This window comes from Sceloporus occidentalis, unplaced genomic scaffold (genome assembly GCF_023333645.1).
Source record: "Sceloporus occidentalis isolate IW3139 unplaced genomic scaffold, rSceOcc1.0.p SCAF_79, whole genome shotgun sequence".
Taxonomy (NCBI): Eukaryota; Metazoa; Chordata; class Lepidosauria; order Squamata; family Phrynosomatidae; genus Sceloporus; species Sceloporus occidentalis.
In genome coordinates, this window is record NW_028317059.1 from 4,679,227 (window position 1) to 4,695,549 (window position 16,323).

General features: G+C 41.5%; 1 protein-coding gene across 1 annotated transcript; it reads left to right on the forward strand.

Annotated features, from left to right (window-relative positions):
- Positions 1 to 1,944: 1,944 nt before the first annotated feature.
- LOC149285475 (interleukin-1 receptor-associated kinase-like 2) lies at positions 1,945 to 13,084 on the forward strand. Its single transcript, XM_089495389.1, has 15 exons — positions 1,945 to 2,062; positions 2,712 to 2,891; positions 3,235 to 3,336; positions 3,435 to 3,538; positions 3,659 to 3,844; positions 5,244 to 5,308; positions 5,961 to 6,072; positions 6,271 to 6,380; positions 6,998 to 7,190; positions 7,474 to 7,536; positions 7,965 to 8,174; positions 8,696 to 9,140; positions 9,350 to 9,464; positions 9,818 to 9,977; positions 12,965 to 13,084. Exons 1-15 carry the CDS (start codon positions 1,945 to 1,947, stop codon positions 13,082 to 13,084), a joined length of 2,283 nt encoding a protein of 760 aa, XP_089351515.1.
- Positions 13,085 to 16,323: the final 3,239 nt, after the last annotated feature.

Genomic DNA, 16,323 nt, shown 5'->3' on the forward strand with positions numbered 1-16,323 from the left:
GATGGCGGCCCACCGTCCCTGTAAGAGCTGAGCAGAGATGGGCTCTAATATCGCGGATTTTCTCCAACATTTCATCGGTGTATGGAAAAATACAGAAACTTCTAAACAGGTACCGTGCGACTTCAACCGACAAGTGATTTCCCGGATTTGACTATCATGGCATATTTAATAAAAGCAGAAATGACCTCTTTGTGTTAAATATAGAGGGGTTTACTAATAAGCAATGATTGTCGTCATATTCACATAATGCCAATATTTTATGAGATATATATTATGTTATTAGACGTGTTTTGCTGTTGTGTGAAGTTGTTCAGAGCTCTAATGTATCTTTAACTTGTCATGAGCTGTTAGTTATTGTAGAGTTTCATTAAACACTGAAATTCTGGCGGAGCTTGATAAAGAAGCCAAAACTTGCTGCTGGTGGTCTTTTTGCAGTAGCTGGGGTTGGACAGCCTTGGAATAAAGGGGTAAGTCCTGGATTTGCCACTTTATGTCCCGGGAAATGCTCTGCCAGCGGCCAAGTCAGTCCACGTTCATCAAAGGCTGCCTTCCTTGAGGAAAGTGCAATTAGCAGGGCTGTGGAAAGCCTTGGAACGCATGTGGAGGGAGGGGACGGGGTTCAGCATGGGTGAGACGTTCTGCGCATGCTTGTGCTGATGTGTTGGAGCAGGGCGAGTTACAGTATTAAGGTGGACATGTGCTGGACATGTAGAAACTATAGACCTATGCGCCTGTTTGCAGATTTTGTTTCTGTAAGTCAGATTGTTATGTTATATACTACTTGTTATGACCTGTCTATGCATTGTACAGCTCTACGGCATATGATGGCACTATATATATATATATATATATATATATATATATATATATATATATAAAACAATAATAATCACTTTGTTGTGGCTTGGCATTGTTTGGAATATAAAAGCAGCCCTTGCTCTTCTTTCCTCCTTTTTGCTTTTTCCTTTCTTTTCCCTCCTCTGCTTTCATTCTTGCTCTCCTTTTTCCTCTCTCTCTCTCTCTCTCTCTCTATTCACCTGTCTCTTTTCTCCTCTCTTTTTCTTTTGTCCTTTCACTATTTTCTCTCTACTTTTTCTCTATTTGTTATCTTTTTCCTTTATTTTCTCTTTTCTCGTCTCCCCCTTTCTGTCCTGTCTTGTCTATATCTTCCATCTCCTTTCTAACTCTCCTTTTAAATTGTATAACTTTTTGGGGGGGCAACATTGAAAAACATGCAAAGTTATATACGTTATGGGACTTGAACTTCTAGGACCCAAGAGCTTACATAAGTTTAAATATTTTCTATATTGGCCTAATATAATGTATCCATTTCAGCGAAAGACTCAATTCTTTGGCTAATACTGCTGTATTCAGTTGACTTTACAGAAACAAAAGGCGAGGAGGACCCCCCTCAAACAAGCTTTGTAAATGCCTAATAAAGTCTCTGTTTGATTATCGTGTTTCTAGGGAATTTTGCTCTGCTTTCATTTGTAGATCTTTTGGGTTTTCAGTATTTATCTGATTGTTTTGTATTTGATTAACCGCGTGTTACACCCTTTTGTTTGATTGCAATGGTTATGTTGTTGTCTTAAGTGTTCCAATCTCTATTGTCATGTGCCTTCCTACGGCATGCATAGACGAATCTATTCCAAGACTGCCGAGTAAGACGAGGGTAATTATTGACTTGGGAATTTGCAGGTTGTTTGTTCATTTCAGCTCCTCAGCTTCACTTTATGTTATAAGAGGAGAAAACCAGTGAACGGGAATTCTTTGTGAGGTCTTCTTCTGCAGGTCTAACTATGCCTTCTTGCAGCTCACTGGGGCTGGAAAAGGGCTTAATGACCACAGCCAGCAATAAAAATTAAATAAAATATTCAGAAGATTTATCTTTTTTTCTACAGCACTCGGGAAAGAGTATAAATCACGTTCATTATTCAGCACAGCATGGCGGGTGCACCTAGCATTGTTTCCTCCACCCAGATCCTGGATATCCCACCCGTGGTGATGGAGGAGTTCTGTCGTTGTATGGACTGCCTCAGCGAATCAGAGTGGATGCGTTTTGGTAAGACACCCTTTTGTAATTGGCCATCCACATAATATGGTATGGCTAACCAGCAAAGGGACTTCTTAATATTTCTTTACTTTTTTGCTACCAATTGCTTCTTCTGTACCACAGCCGACCATTCCCATAGAAGAGTGGGTAGTGGGGTCTACAATCCTTGGTGCTCCTGAAATACATTACAGGAACTGAACCCTGATGCTAAAGCAGATTATAGATTAGCAAAATTATTTAATCCCAACCTACACTTATTGACTCTCTCTGAATGGAGCCCCAAGAACTACCAGACCATCCTCCAATGAAGGGCTGGTCATTGCTCGGCTGTCCTACTTGGCTTTATAGTACTAGTGATCTGGGGCCACTAATGTAAAGCCAGAAATATCTCCCCCTCTCTCTCTCTCCCCCTCTCTCTTCCTCATGAAGCCACTCCACTAGAAAAGGGAGATCTTTAGGGAGTTCATAGGTATTCTTACTACCATACCCATAGAATGTCCTGTGCAAACCAATAAGGTTCACACACATTGGCATCTGTTGTGCACCTGATAAAGTCACTTTAAGAACAAATGTGCAAGTAGGAATTATACAAGCACAACCGATAACCTCTGCAAAATCTGATTATCCTTAAAGTATGAATCCACTTCTTTCCGTGCAGCATCCCATGTGGCCAGTGACCTTATTACGCTCAGAAGCATGCATTTGTTGCAGAAGACAGGGATCAGCGTGACCAGGGAGTTGTTATGGTCTTGGGGACAGAGACGCACAACTGTGAAGCACCTGACAGATATTCTCCGGAACCTAAAACTGTACAGAGCCTTGGACATTTTACTACAATGTGAGCTACATTTACAGGGGGTATCTGTTTCCACATAATCCATAGTACAGGCTTGTTGCGTTTCCGAGCAGAACGTTCCCCCAGGCATACTCAAAAACTCTATTTTTTGGGTGATGTAACTTTATAATATTATGGTAATCCTGTATAACCCCCTCTGTCATCAGTCTCAGTGTCCCTTACTCTCTAATTCCAAAAACACTGATTGTAGAGCAAAAACTACAAGATTTATGTACCTCTAATAAATGAATCGAGTTACTCTAAAAGCTGCAAAAATGTTTCTATAAAGTCAAGCTTTGATGATGTGTATAGCTTAATAATATGTACTCTTTACCCTTAATTACAGGGACTCCACCATCTCCAACTACATCCGAAGGCAGAAGAGAAACAGACACATCTACTAGAGAGAAAAATAAAGAATTGAAAAGCCAAGTCTCTTCCAGTTCAGGTTAGAAAATATATCGTTATCAATAGTCATTTAAAATAGCGCATGTTCCTGTAATTGGATTGGGGACCACTAGTTCACCATGTTCTTGTCTGCTACAGATGCTCCTCAACCCCTTCCATCGCTTCTTCTTCCTCCACCACTGGATCTAACCAAATCCCTGCAGACAAACTCAGACATGGATTCTGTGTCACCCAGCCAAGAGGTAGGTACCGTCGTCCCTTTCATCCACAGCTCTTTGGATGGTCCAGTGGTTTGTAGAGTTTTGTAAACTGATACTGTAACAGTTCCTAGCATTCATTGATACATTGAATGTTTCTATTAGATTCTGAGCATCCCAATGCAGGAATGTAACTTGTGTGAGGACACATTCTGCCAACGTTGGACTTCAGAGGAGGTTGAAAAAGCCACAGAGGGATTCAGCAGCAGCAAGATACACAGCGGAGAATTTGCTGATGTTTTCATCGGGTGGAAAGCAGACAAATTGTATGCAATAAAACGTCTTAAACAGGTAATTTACTGCTGTGTCTGTATGCAGAATAAGGTGATGACCTCCTTGGTGTAGTAGGGGAATTATTAAATTAATTGCGTTTCTTACACATTGTAGTTAATTTAAATTAGAAACAGCTGATAGGCTGTGGATGAGCGTTGATGATGTCAGCACAGGTCTCACCCAATCAGCAGAGAGCAGGGCCCAACAGAGTGATCATCTCTCACTCCTCTTGCAGTGATAATTGCTAAGTTTGGCCCAAAAAGTGTAAAGGGGGACTAGTTAAGATAGCTTCTGCCGGTAAAAAACACATTGATTACTGCAGGAGCAGATTAATGCCGCTAGTCATCCTGAGAAAACAACTTGTTACTCAAGTTGTGTTGTCTAGTCACATGTAGTACATTAGCAGAGGTGGACGGTGGGAAGGCGAGCATCCTTAAAATTACAGAAGAACTCTGAATAATGACCCTTTGTGAATCATTGGAATTAGGCAATGAGTGAATGACATATAACAAATAAAACATAAGCCTATATGAACAATACTTCCCATATAAAATATGTGTCTCAGAGGGTTTCTCACTTCCCTCTAAAAGATGCAACAACAGAGTCCACAACTGGGATTTCTTTGATATTTCATGTTCCATTTCATTATAGTTTCAATCTCAAAGAAAACATAACAAGAGAGCCTCCATAGTATAAACTAAGGTTATTTGTCCGGGGTGCAATCAGCAGCCTTTTCTTCTCCTGATGGATCAGCAGCGGAAGATCCAACACACCTATAGTGATCAGGATTTGCTTTTTGCAGATCGATGAATGTCTATAATAGATTAAAAACATAAAACATAATATATAGCCCTGCCTGTTTCTCTGAGTCTTTGGCTCAACTTCTTCAGGGGCAAATCAATCAAGCAATTCAAATGTAACTCGCCAGACTGAATTACCCTGGGGATCTTGGACGTGGAATGAAATGGCACGAGATTTTCTCATAGAACAGCACAGGAGCCATCACTTTCCCACAACCAGCGGAAATGGCCAGTCATTGCTTAGGACTAAAAGCATGGTCATCCATCCATGAAATAAAGTTGTCCCTTAAGTAAGGATTTGGGGGACACGTGCTTTAGGATAACCAGGGAAGCGGCTAAAACAACCACAACAAAAGCATTTAATGATAGAGCTTCTCCTGAGCATCATTAAAGAGCGCCATAGTTGAAGAGAACGTTTATCCAGCAGAATCAGTTAATTACAATGGTTTGTACGGTTTGACTGTCCAGGTCCCAAGCAATAGTTACTCCCACGCTTAAGGCTCTTGTTCCCCGTTGCAGTATTAAGCTGTCCTGTTATATAGTCTTCTAAGAAATCATTTCTATGCTTCAGTACCTGGTTTTGAAGACCATCAGAATATGTGTGTGTTTCTTTACAGGAAGAGAGCGAGAAGAAGAACCGGGTCCGCTCCTACTTCAACACAGAGACACACATTAGATCTCGGTAAGATCTGGAATTTCAAAATAGTGGCATAAACCTGAAAGCTCCTACCCAGGTATTAGCTTCGCTGGGAATGATCAAAGCAGTGTCTAATTCTATTCCATGTATGTTACATTCAACGGCTTGGTTGGTCTTCCAGGGATTTTCTTAAAAAAGGAGCAGGTACTAGGTAAGGGCTACGAGGGCTGTGACTCCCCAATGTTTTGGCTTTTCGGTTATGTAACAAACAGTAGATAATTTCCCTGCGGTCCCGGTCATGAAACATACAACCCTGTCCATCTAAGAAACGAGATCATTAACCAAGCTCCACCATGTTCAAAAGAAGCAGTGGGGTCTCTTCCACACAGTTGTACCCACTTGAGTATGTAAAGACCCTCATAAGACATGTCACTGCGCATGTAAAGCAATGTCTTTAAAATATATAGCTAGGTACATGCTGATGCACATCTAGTCTTTGCCGGCATCATGGGGCACCAGTGCTATTTTTTCCATTAATATAAGCGGTTAAATATAATATCAATTATGTCAATAATGGATGGGAAAATCCAAATAAACAAACTACACAACAATTCAAGTCAGAGAGTGAGGACTCAAACTCGGAATTATTGAATTTCATGTTCATAGTATCTCTCCATCTTCAACAATAAAATTCTAGCTGCAATCATCGGAGTATCCTGTTTCTGGACGATTTCTGCATACAGGGGGGACCTTTCTGCCTCATATACAAGTTCATGAAAAACGGATCCTTGGATGCTGCGTTAGAGAAGGTAAGCGGTAGTTTGCATGTTAGGCTTCACGGGTTAAAGAACAGCAGCGAGAATTAAAAATTATATTTTGGGTTATTTTGCCAAGGTTTAGACATTAATGGCTGTGTGTTGAGTTATTTTGATGGGAAACCCAAATTTACACTGTTATACAGGCTGTCTACTTCATGTCCCTGTGGTTACTTCTTCTATGTATTTCAGACTGCAGAAGACACTCTCAGCTGGGAGAAGAGGATGAACATTGCTGTGGGTCTTCTACAAGCCGTCGGTCACTTACACAATGCTGATATATTACATGGAAATATCAAAAGGTACGGACAGAACACGGACTATATGACATGTCTCTACTGTGGGAAAATGCACATTTTCTGTGCGTTCCATAACGCATAATTCAGTTTGCTGGGCTTCAATGGAATTTACTCTTATATAGATTACTCTTTATATAAGATATGCTATAGGTGCCAATGGCATTTAATTTTTTGGTGGGTATTTATGTTTGTATCCTTATGTCATTATCACTAAAACACTGGTTTAGACGTGTTTTAAATGCGAGTTGATACACATTAGATATCACTGCTCATGTAATGACAAGGACAACTGCTTGCAGCTTCTCTGTGAATACATTTCTGCTCCCTTGTTCTCCTGGTGGGAAATACCCCTGAAACGGAAATTGTGAAAAGTCGTTCCATACAAAGTATTCAGTACTCTTACCGCGACACGTTTTCTGTTCCCTATAACAGGTTCCTGTTCTCTAATTCTTTGTAATGGGTTCCATCTCATCATAAATGATTGTGATCTCTGGGTTTCACTTCCATAGTTATTGTTAGGGTGTAATGTCGATAAACAAGTGCCCTCTTAGAAGATATTGAGCTGAATTTACGATAAAATGGCTGCCAGTTGACTGATCTTTCACTTACTTTCCTTCCAGCTCCAATGTCTTCTTAGACGAGGATTTCTCTCCTAAACTTGGTCACTCCGGACTTCGTTTCTGTCCAGACAGAACTGCTGAGTACACTCAGGCGAAAACCAAAGACATACAAAAGTACAATTCCTACCTTCCAGACAGCTTTTTGCGGACCGGACTTCTTACTAAACAAACAGACATATTCTCTTGTGGAGTGGTAAGCAAAACTATTCCATTCAGTGCCAAGAAATGAACTTCTTGGAACTGATAAGCAGACAGATACAAACTCATAAAATAATCAAATGTGGTTTAACGATGTGTACATTATACTTTTACTAATGTGTTAGCTGTAGTATGTTCCAAATTCGAACATCTAAAACATCTTCTGCTTTCATTCTTCCTGTATGAGGCTCTAGACACAGTGATGTTACTTTAGGTTGTCTTCTCCTTTCATGGTCATGCTTTATTGGCACGTTTTACGGATACTGAACTTTTTCTAGGTTCTGGGAGAAATCATGACTGGCCTGAAGCCATACGATCATAGCAGACAGCCTGCTTACTTGGTAAGACAAGATTTGAATGTCTGAACAGTGATGTAGAAGGCTCAGGAACATCCAAGAAGTATTACAGCAATTCTCTCATGCCCACTGAGCTTACACTCGTGAGCACTTTGCAATCTCATTGCACACATGAGCTCCTTAAAGCAGAAAGTATGGTGATAAATGATAAAATAAGGTTATTTTAAACATCGGACCCCTAGAAAGAATGCAACAACTATACTTCTTGCTGCAGGTAGTTCTTACATTGATAGATTTGGTGTCTTCTATCTGAGTCATCTGAGCATTTCCTCGGTTTTCTTATTTGTTGTGTTTCTTTGTTCTGTTTTTCACTTTGTGGTGGTGTCGTTGTTTCGAATATAATTAATAATTTGAATATTATTATTATTTTTTTTTACAAATTCAAATGAAAGAGCTTTGCATCTCCTCCACAGAAATATTTACTTATAGAAGAAATGGACCGTGTAACAGGACAGGTGGACTCGAAACAGGCGGAGGCAGAGTCCGCAGCAAGCATGTGCGCACGACACATAAGCCAGAAGTACACAGATAGGAGGAGAGGATGGCTGGATGAAAGTGCTGCATTACACTTTGCATCTGCAATCTGCTTGTGTCTGACCAAGAAGAAAATAGACATAGCAGAGGTATAGCTACAAACATTTGTGTTTTATGGCCTAGTCAATGCAGAACAATCGGGTTGTATCCTAGGTCAACTGGTCGGGAAAATTAAAGCAAAAATGTTAGGTCCATCAAGTCCAACCTTTTGAAGGTTTCACTTTTACTGAAACCAGACACAGAAACTGTTATAGTTTTATCAATTTTTGGCTCCAACCAACACAATTGGGAGAAAAATGAAAATTTGTTCCTTCTGGAGTAAACGTGGACAATCTCACACTTCTTCTGTGGGAACAAAGATGTCTGTTTTCACCTGGTGACATCACTGTGGACAAATTTCATGAAAAATCATGTGGGCTTTGACATCATGAGTGGTCACATGATGAGAATGGTTGCAGAAACGTATTTTTTTCTGTTTAGTAGAAGGTGCTACTTTCAGTAATTTATGGGGATATTGAGGAACATTTTCCCTCAGCTTTAGTGGACAGGTTTAGGTTGTAGCAAAATAGTTGAGCATGAATGTCTAAGACCATCTGTGTTCTCATCGCAGGTTTATACAGTGCTGGAAAAAGCTAAAAAAGAGTTTCAAAGGAATACGGAGCTTACAGACAGCCAGTTGTCTCCAGAAAAGAGAGTGGTCTCCTTAAATGTCCCAGAAGAAATAGACTATGATGCATACAGATCTCCTGAGCACTCAGAAGATGCCATGCTTGAAGTGACCGGTTCCTCAAAAACGGCAGATTCTACAGATTTACAGATTACAAGAAAACAATATTCTGCAACTGCCAATCATAATCCCACAAGGAACCCATGTGAAGCTGATGAATCACCTACCGGGGACGAAAACGTTCATTTGTCACTAGGAGGGGCATCTTCTAATTATCAGCCAACATCATCACCTGCTGGACATCAAACTAAGGGACATGTAAAGAGCAGGGAAAGCCAAGAACACCATGGCCCATGTGAAGCTTCAGATACATCTTTTTTATCTTCAGGTTAGTAAGTACCGGAGAGATGAAACGTTTTAGTTAATGTTCTGACCACCCTGATCCTTTAACTTGCACCGGCGGTACAGTCAGTGAGCAAATACAGAGCATTATTATAGTATTATACTATTTCTGTGATACGTTGGTACTGTGTTTTTTCCAAAGTACTGAATAAAAATGAATGACTATTAATAATAATATATGCCTCTTTCTTCCAGGAAGAAGTTTTCCATCATGGGGTATTGTGGTGAACGATCAGAAGAAGAAACTAATGGAAAATATTGCAATGTATGAGGACGAGAGGCTGGACAGCCCAGACATGTTTGATTGCTCGTGAGCGTTAAAAGATCCCTTCCTAAGTTTTATCCTTGCCAAGTTTCATAAATTACTCCAAGGAACGTTTGCAAAGAGTTAAACTTTAAGTAGTAGTTCTTCTTTACTGGATTTAGTAGCACTTAGAGAGAAGAACATTTGAGTTTGAGAAGAAAAATGGAAGACAAAAACAAAATGCAAATGAAAACCGAGCATTCCGAGTTATAATAACCCAAAGACCGATGGGAAGAATGATCGTGGAGATGAGAAAATGTGTGGAATTCACCATTTGTGCTACAAGTAGATCTGGATCTTATGGTAGATCTTTGGGAGCCGTTAACAATGTCTGCGAAACATTTCATTTATCTTTACAGTTATTCAAGTGTACAGAAGGGATACTCACCGGACGGCTCGCTCTTTAGCCAGAATGATGAGCTACCTATATTGGAGTTTCTTGGCAAATATTTTACAGGGCTGGAGAGTGGGATCAGCAAAGGATCAGCAGGTATTCCTGATACCCTCTATCATGTGAGCGTAATCCTAAAAACGTTTCTACCAGACCAGCCGACATGTATATAAGTATAAGCCCTCTCCAGCCCATCCAAGATGATAAGAGACTTATAATCAGATATGCAGGGGCAGGGTTGTTTAGAGGTGTGATTTTTTTAGCTTGATGTTATTAATTCACATTCTAATAAAAGGAGAAGTTTTCTGAAGGGTCCGTTGAAAGCGAATAGTGTTCAGGAACAGATGGCGAATATCTTAAACAGGTGACTGCAACCCGGTGCGCGCGAGCAGCTTTCTGACATGCCCCACTCCCCGCCCACTTCCCCCCTAAACAGTGGCATGTCCCACGATGTCAGTGGAAACGCCCACCGACGCAACCAGGACCGTTCCAACTCATGCAAACAGCGCCCACTGACGTCAATATACCCGAAAAGGGAGGGCTCCGGGACGCTGGAGCCTAAATGTTCCCAGGTATGACTTTAATGCTGATTTTAACCCATGACATTCCAGTTACATGAGTGATCCTCTTGGGACATTTTTTCAAATACATGATATGTCACTGGGGCTGCAATGGTTACTCGTTATTTAAGTACCAATAATTCAGTAATAAGACAAAACCGTTTGAGAAAAAGACCAGGAATTTACCTCACATAAGTCTTTACTCTGAATCTTGGCAAAATCACCTGGCAAAGCAATCACTGCCTGACCTGCCATGTTCTTGTAGGCTATAGCGTATAACGCTCTGGATTTTGCCCAGAGTCTCCAGCAGAAGCGCCGCTTCTCCAAGTCATCTCCGAATCCTCTGGGTTGTGGGGTCCTGACACGCCCAGCTCTGCACACATTTCCCCCTTAAAAGGGGTTTGACCCGCGACATCAGCCAGAACGCCCACTGACGTCCATACCTGGGAACTTCTGAGCTCCGGCTACCCAGAGCCTTCTCTTTCAGGAAGCGGCCAGGACCGCCCATTGACGTTAGTTAAATGAATAAAAAAATGGGCGGGGAGCAGGGCGTGTCATGACCCCGCGACCCGGAGGATTCGGGTGAAACCCAGGAGCTCCCAGGCAGGGCCTGCCTTAGGGGTGTGCGGCCGCACAGGGCGCCATGGCAACAGGGGCGCCGTCCGGGACTTAAATTATAACATTGGGTTTTTTTTTGTAACTTTATTTAACATCCTCTATGTTAAAAAAAAATTGAACTTTATTTAACATGGAGGATGTTAAATAAAGTTAAACAAAAAAAAACCAGTGTTTTCACTTAAGTCCCGGGCAGGGGCACCCCTCACTCTCCGTGACTCCGTCGCGGTGCCGGCGAAGCATGCACCGCGGCAGAGCGGGAAGACGCCTCCCGCTCCCACCACAGGACTCCGGCAACAAGGTAAGTAAGGATAGGGGGTAGATAATGATAAGGGGCAGGGAGGGGGGGTAGATAGTGATTAGGGGCAGGGGGGGTAGATAGTGATAAGGGGCAGGGGTTATTGTTTTCCTTTCTTTTTGGGGGGATGGGGGGGCGCCAGAGGAGTAGTCCGCACAGGGCGCCAGAACACTTAAGGCCGGCTCTGCTCCCAGGTATGCTGACATCATGTCACAATGTCAGCAGGATCATACACTGACGTTAGCGGATATTCCTGGCCGCATCCTGCAAAGGGGGGGGCTCCGGGTACCCGGAGCCTAATCATTCCCAGGTATCATAATAAACTAGCGCTCAAAATGACCAAAGAGGGGCACTTTTGTTTTAGCGGCTGGCTATGGGTGACGCTTTATCATTTTTTATCAGATCTCCTGCTGTTTCTATACACATTATTGTATATTTGAGTGCTGTAAAACACTTTGATCCCCTCAAACCAGAGCTCCTAAAAAAGGGGGGCATCAGTGGAGGAAGGAGAAATGGAGGGACTTGGGTTACAAAGAGGGACATTTGGTAGGCATGCTTATAAACTGGCATTGGTCCCACACAGCAGCAGCCTAATAACTTTACAGCCCTTTCATATTACATCATAACCCCTTTTATTTTGTTAGTCCTACTTATAACACTTGTTCACATGACCAGGTCTTTACGTCATCCCAGTGACTCCCCTGCCAACCACAGCGCGCTTTGGACACGTGCGTCGCGTGCGTCCGTTTTTTGATTGGCTCTTTGTTTATGTAATCAACGCTTGTCCTGTGGGTGGGGCCGCGCTGCTAGATGACCAATCAGAGAACTCTGCGACCGTCAGTGCGGAAGTCGAGTCTTGCGATAATGGAATTGAGGAGATGGTAGGAGGTGGAAGTAACGCAGTTCCCTGAGGGGGCTAATATAGCGGATCAACTGCCCCCTCCCAGGCCAGGAAGCCTCGTAGGTTCCGTCAGGGGCAGTTAAGCTGCAGCTTCTTTTGTGTTTTAAAACGTTAAATGGAAGGTCCGGCTGAGTCTCGCGTGTTATGCAGGTTGGTTAAAAATCCCGCCTGCTGACACGGCTCTTAAACATGCCTTACGGGCTCTGTTTACCGAGTATTTAATCTAACTGAATACCGGTCCTGTAATTATTGTACGATGATGTAATAATTGTGTTACCTCCCTGCCCCTGGGTGTATATGTGTGACGTCATGGATACTGGCAGTGTATTATACTTTAAAGCATGTTATCTGTCATGAAATCCTCCTCTGAATATTAAACTGCTGCAGGGAAAGCCTGATTAACTTTTTAGTTATTACATGTGTGATATTATACTGCACTAGTTACACACACACGTGCACACCTGTGATATAGTATTTCCCTGGGGGCTTCCAAAGACCGGTAACGCAAATAAATAATACGATAGGCTGCGTACTCGTATCTGTAGAAAAAATAAATGTTTTATTTAAATAAGTAATTATATACAATATGATATTATATTTTACAAGGAGTGACTCATTTCACATGATACTGAGGGAAATTAATATATTTTTATATATATCCTATTTTGAGGCTTTTTGTTTCTTGTAAGATTTTTCAAGAGCTTCAGAATTTATGTCTCTGATAAAATCTTAATCTTACAGACATTGTTTAAAGCCCCGGTTTGCATTGATCCTCTCATTATGCGCATCCACTGTGCTCCGAGTGTATCCGATATAAGCCCCTGGGTAAAGTTAAAAGAAACGGTTTACTACGGCAAATAGAATATGGCATAAAAACATGTTATGGCGACGTTTCATTATTCTCATGTCTTGTATGAATCTTCTTCTTTCTCAAGTCACAATGGCAGCACGTGGTAGTGGATCTCGGAAGCATAAATGGTCAAGTCCAGGAGAGATGTCGCCAAACAAATTTCTGAAAGGCAATGAGACCAAGCTCCCTAGAAGGATCCGTGAGGCCGCTGCCCAGGAATCTGAATGTTCTAACCTAAATCTGAACAGACATGTAACCCTGTATCCTGATGAGACGCCAACCAAAGAATGCCGGTATACCAGGACTTCTAACATCGGAGACGAAGGCTACGACTGTGTTCCTACAAAGGGCAGAAGACATAGAAGTGAACCTTCTTGTAGTTCCGACTTGTTTACTAGACAATCAGAATCTTCACGACGTAAGGTATGTACATCGACTAGTCGTGTGTGTTTCTAATAGAAGCAGCAAGTTATTGACATTGTTTAGAAAAAGTGTTCAGATAATGTCTGACCTTACAGCTGTACAAATATCTCCACGGTGATACGCCAGTCCTATATTCATCACGGATCTCTGTGGGGTATTTGGAAGCACAGCGCGTGTGATGAGGTTTCGCTGTAGCTTTTAGTAAATTAAAAATACTTCTAAAATGATTTTGTGATACACGTTAACTATCTGTTTAACCAGGGTGAATCTAATCCGATCCAGATGAATAAGACATGCATAGATACGTACATGTTTGATAAATGAAATAAAAAGTCTGTCTGGTTTTCAGAGTACACATGTGCCAGAACAGTGTGATGAATACAGGCCAAGAGTACCCAAGGATGCGCGGAGTGACCGGAAGCCCAGAGCACACGATCCCTTGATGCTTTTCAAGAGGGCGTTCCATGATATCATTGGGAATCCCATCAGAACCAAACTAACTCCAAGCAAAGATCCCGAGAGTTCCTCTGAAATAGAACATGACCAGGAATCCGATATTTACAGCTTGGATGAGCCAGCTGCTATCGCAGGTGTTACAGAGCACAATAACACAGAGAAATACAAGCAGGTTCTGGAAAGTAGTGTGGAGAACAATAACACAGAGGGGTTTCCAGACCGTAGCCACGCTGCCTCAGACACGCAGGATGAAGCTCATACCCCTAGGGAAGATCGTAGACTTGTGTTTATATATGAGGATGAATCTGATACAGACCAAGATAAGGTAAGCTCTGGCATACTGCGCAGGATAGGTGAGTATTTGATGTCTGCTAAATTAGAAGGTGCCACAAAGGGGTCTCTGTGCTGAAAGAGGTGATTATGAGTCCTCCCTCTGTTGACAACAAAAAATTTGGTTTTTTTTTTTGATTTTTTTTTTATTTGGTAATTCCATTAAACGAGTTTCATAATTTTACTATGAGCAGGAGGTTTAGAAAAGTCAATTTTAATTTAACGAATGAGGTAAATTGGCACCATTTTGACTTGAAATCTGCACTAATTGATAGAATTCTTATTCAACAAATAAAAGATTGGATCCAACCTCAGAACCATGTGATTAATCACATGGTTTTAAAATCCACCTTTCTGGATGATCTTCGTACACCAGATTGAACTATAGGGTCTATGACTAAGGCAGTCCATGTACACTCTAAATGTGATCATTCTCAGGTAAAATAGTAAAGAAATATCACATTAGGTATTTGCTAAACGATATTTTGACTCAATGTGGTAATGAAACTCATCAGACCGTATGTGATCATTGCTGGCAATTTTATTATATGTTTTCTGCAAGAGTCCCATATGAATTAAGTGATATATTTTTCTGTTGTGTGTATACGGAAGATAAAGAAATTGTATTTGTTTCATCAATTTTAACTGTATTCTTCTGTCCTTTTTGTCAAGGGAGATGTTTTGGAGAAGGATCCATCAATTGGAAGTGACTTCTCCGACGTAGAGGATGTCAGTTCTCTGATCAAATTTTCCCAAGAAGACGAGGCTCTCTCATGCTGCATCACACCAGAAGACTCTTGCGGAACATCTTGTGGTTATGTTATGTACCCACCTCACCTGTACAAGAGCCCATGGCGTAATTACACGGGTCAGTGGCTCGGTAATTCTGAGTATAGTTCATGTACACAGCAGAATTTATGGCAGCAAGAAGAGACCAGCCATATCTCAGAACATTCTGTAAACTGGGCAGAAAATACCTTTCCCGGCGGGTCAAGTGACAGCGAGGGTGCCATAGAAAGATGCCTCGAAAGGTCTAACTCATTCGACTCCTCAGAGATATACAACAACACAATTAGGATCGAAAGAAAGTCGGATACTTCTGCATTTTCAGGCTCTTCTCCGACTCCCAAATTCTTAGAGGATGGATTCATAGACACACATTGCCATTTGGATATGCTCTTTTCCAAAATGGCATTCAGAGGCTCCTTTGCAGAGTTCAGGAGAAACCACAGTATCTCTTTCCCTAAAGAGTTTCAAGGCTGCATTGCAGATTTTTGCAACCCTGACACCCTCGGTGACCTTCAGTGGCAGCAGTTGCTGGGAGAGGACATGGTGTGGGGAGCGTTTGGTTGCCATCCCCATTTTGCACAGTATTTTACATGTCAAAAGCAAGAAGAGATATTAAAGGCTCTTAGGCACCCCAAAGCTATTGCATATGGTGAGATGGGGCTGGATTATTCCCATAAATGTTCTACCAAAATCCCAGTGCAGCACAAGGTAAGAAGTTAGGGTCTTGATGTTTGTGTGTCTGATAAGAATTTGCATATTATTAAAGGGATCAAGCCCCAGTGCTACAAAATGCAGTTGAAGGGGTTAAAATTGACAGGTAAGCGTAATTAAGTAACATGTAAAATCTCTAGAGCGATATTAACCAGTGAATTTACTTGTTTAATTAAGTTCTATATTACATTTGTCTAACAGTGGTGGTTCTTTGTAGGTTTTTGAAGATCAGCTGAAGCTGGCGGTATCGCTGGGGAAACCTCTGGTTATTCACTGTCGCGGTGCAGATGAAGACTTAATGAGTATTATGAAGAGGCAGGTCCCCAGTGATTACAAAATACATCGGTGAGATGTGCTTTTTTTTCCCCCTCTGATTTTTGTGTTCGTTTTTACCTTTTGTTTCACCCGCATTGTATTTTTTTTTGCTAGAGTTAGTAAAAATAATGTCTATTAAGTTGAAGTATGTCAGTCACAGAATAAAAAAGCTACATCTTTTGCTTTGAAGGTTTTAGGAGTTCTTTCAAATCATTTTCAGAATTAA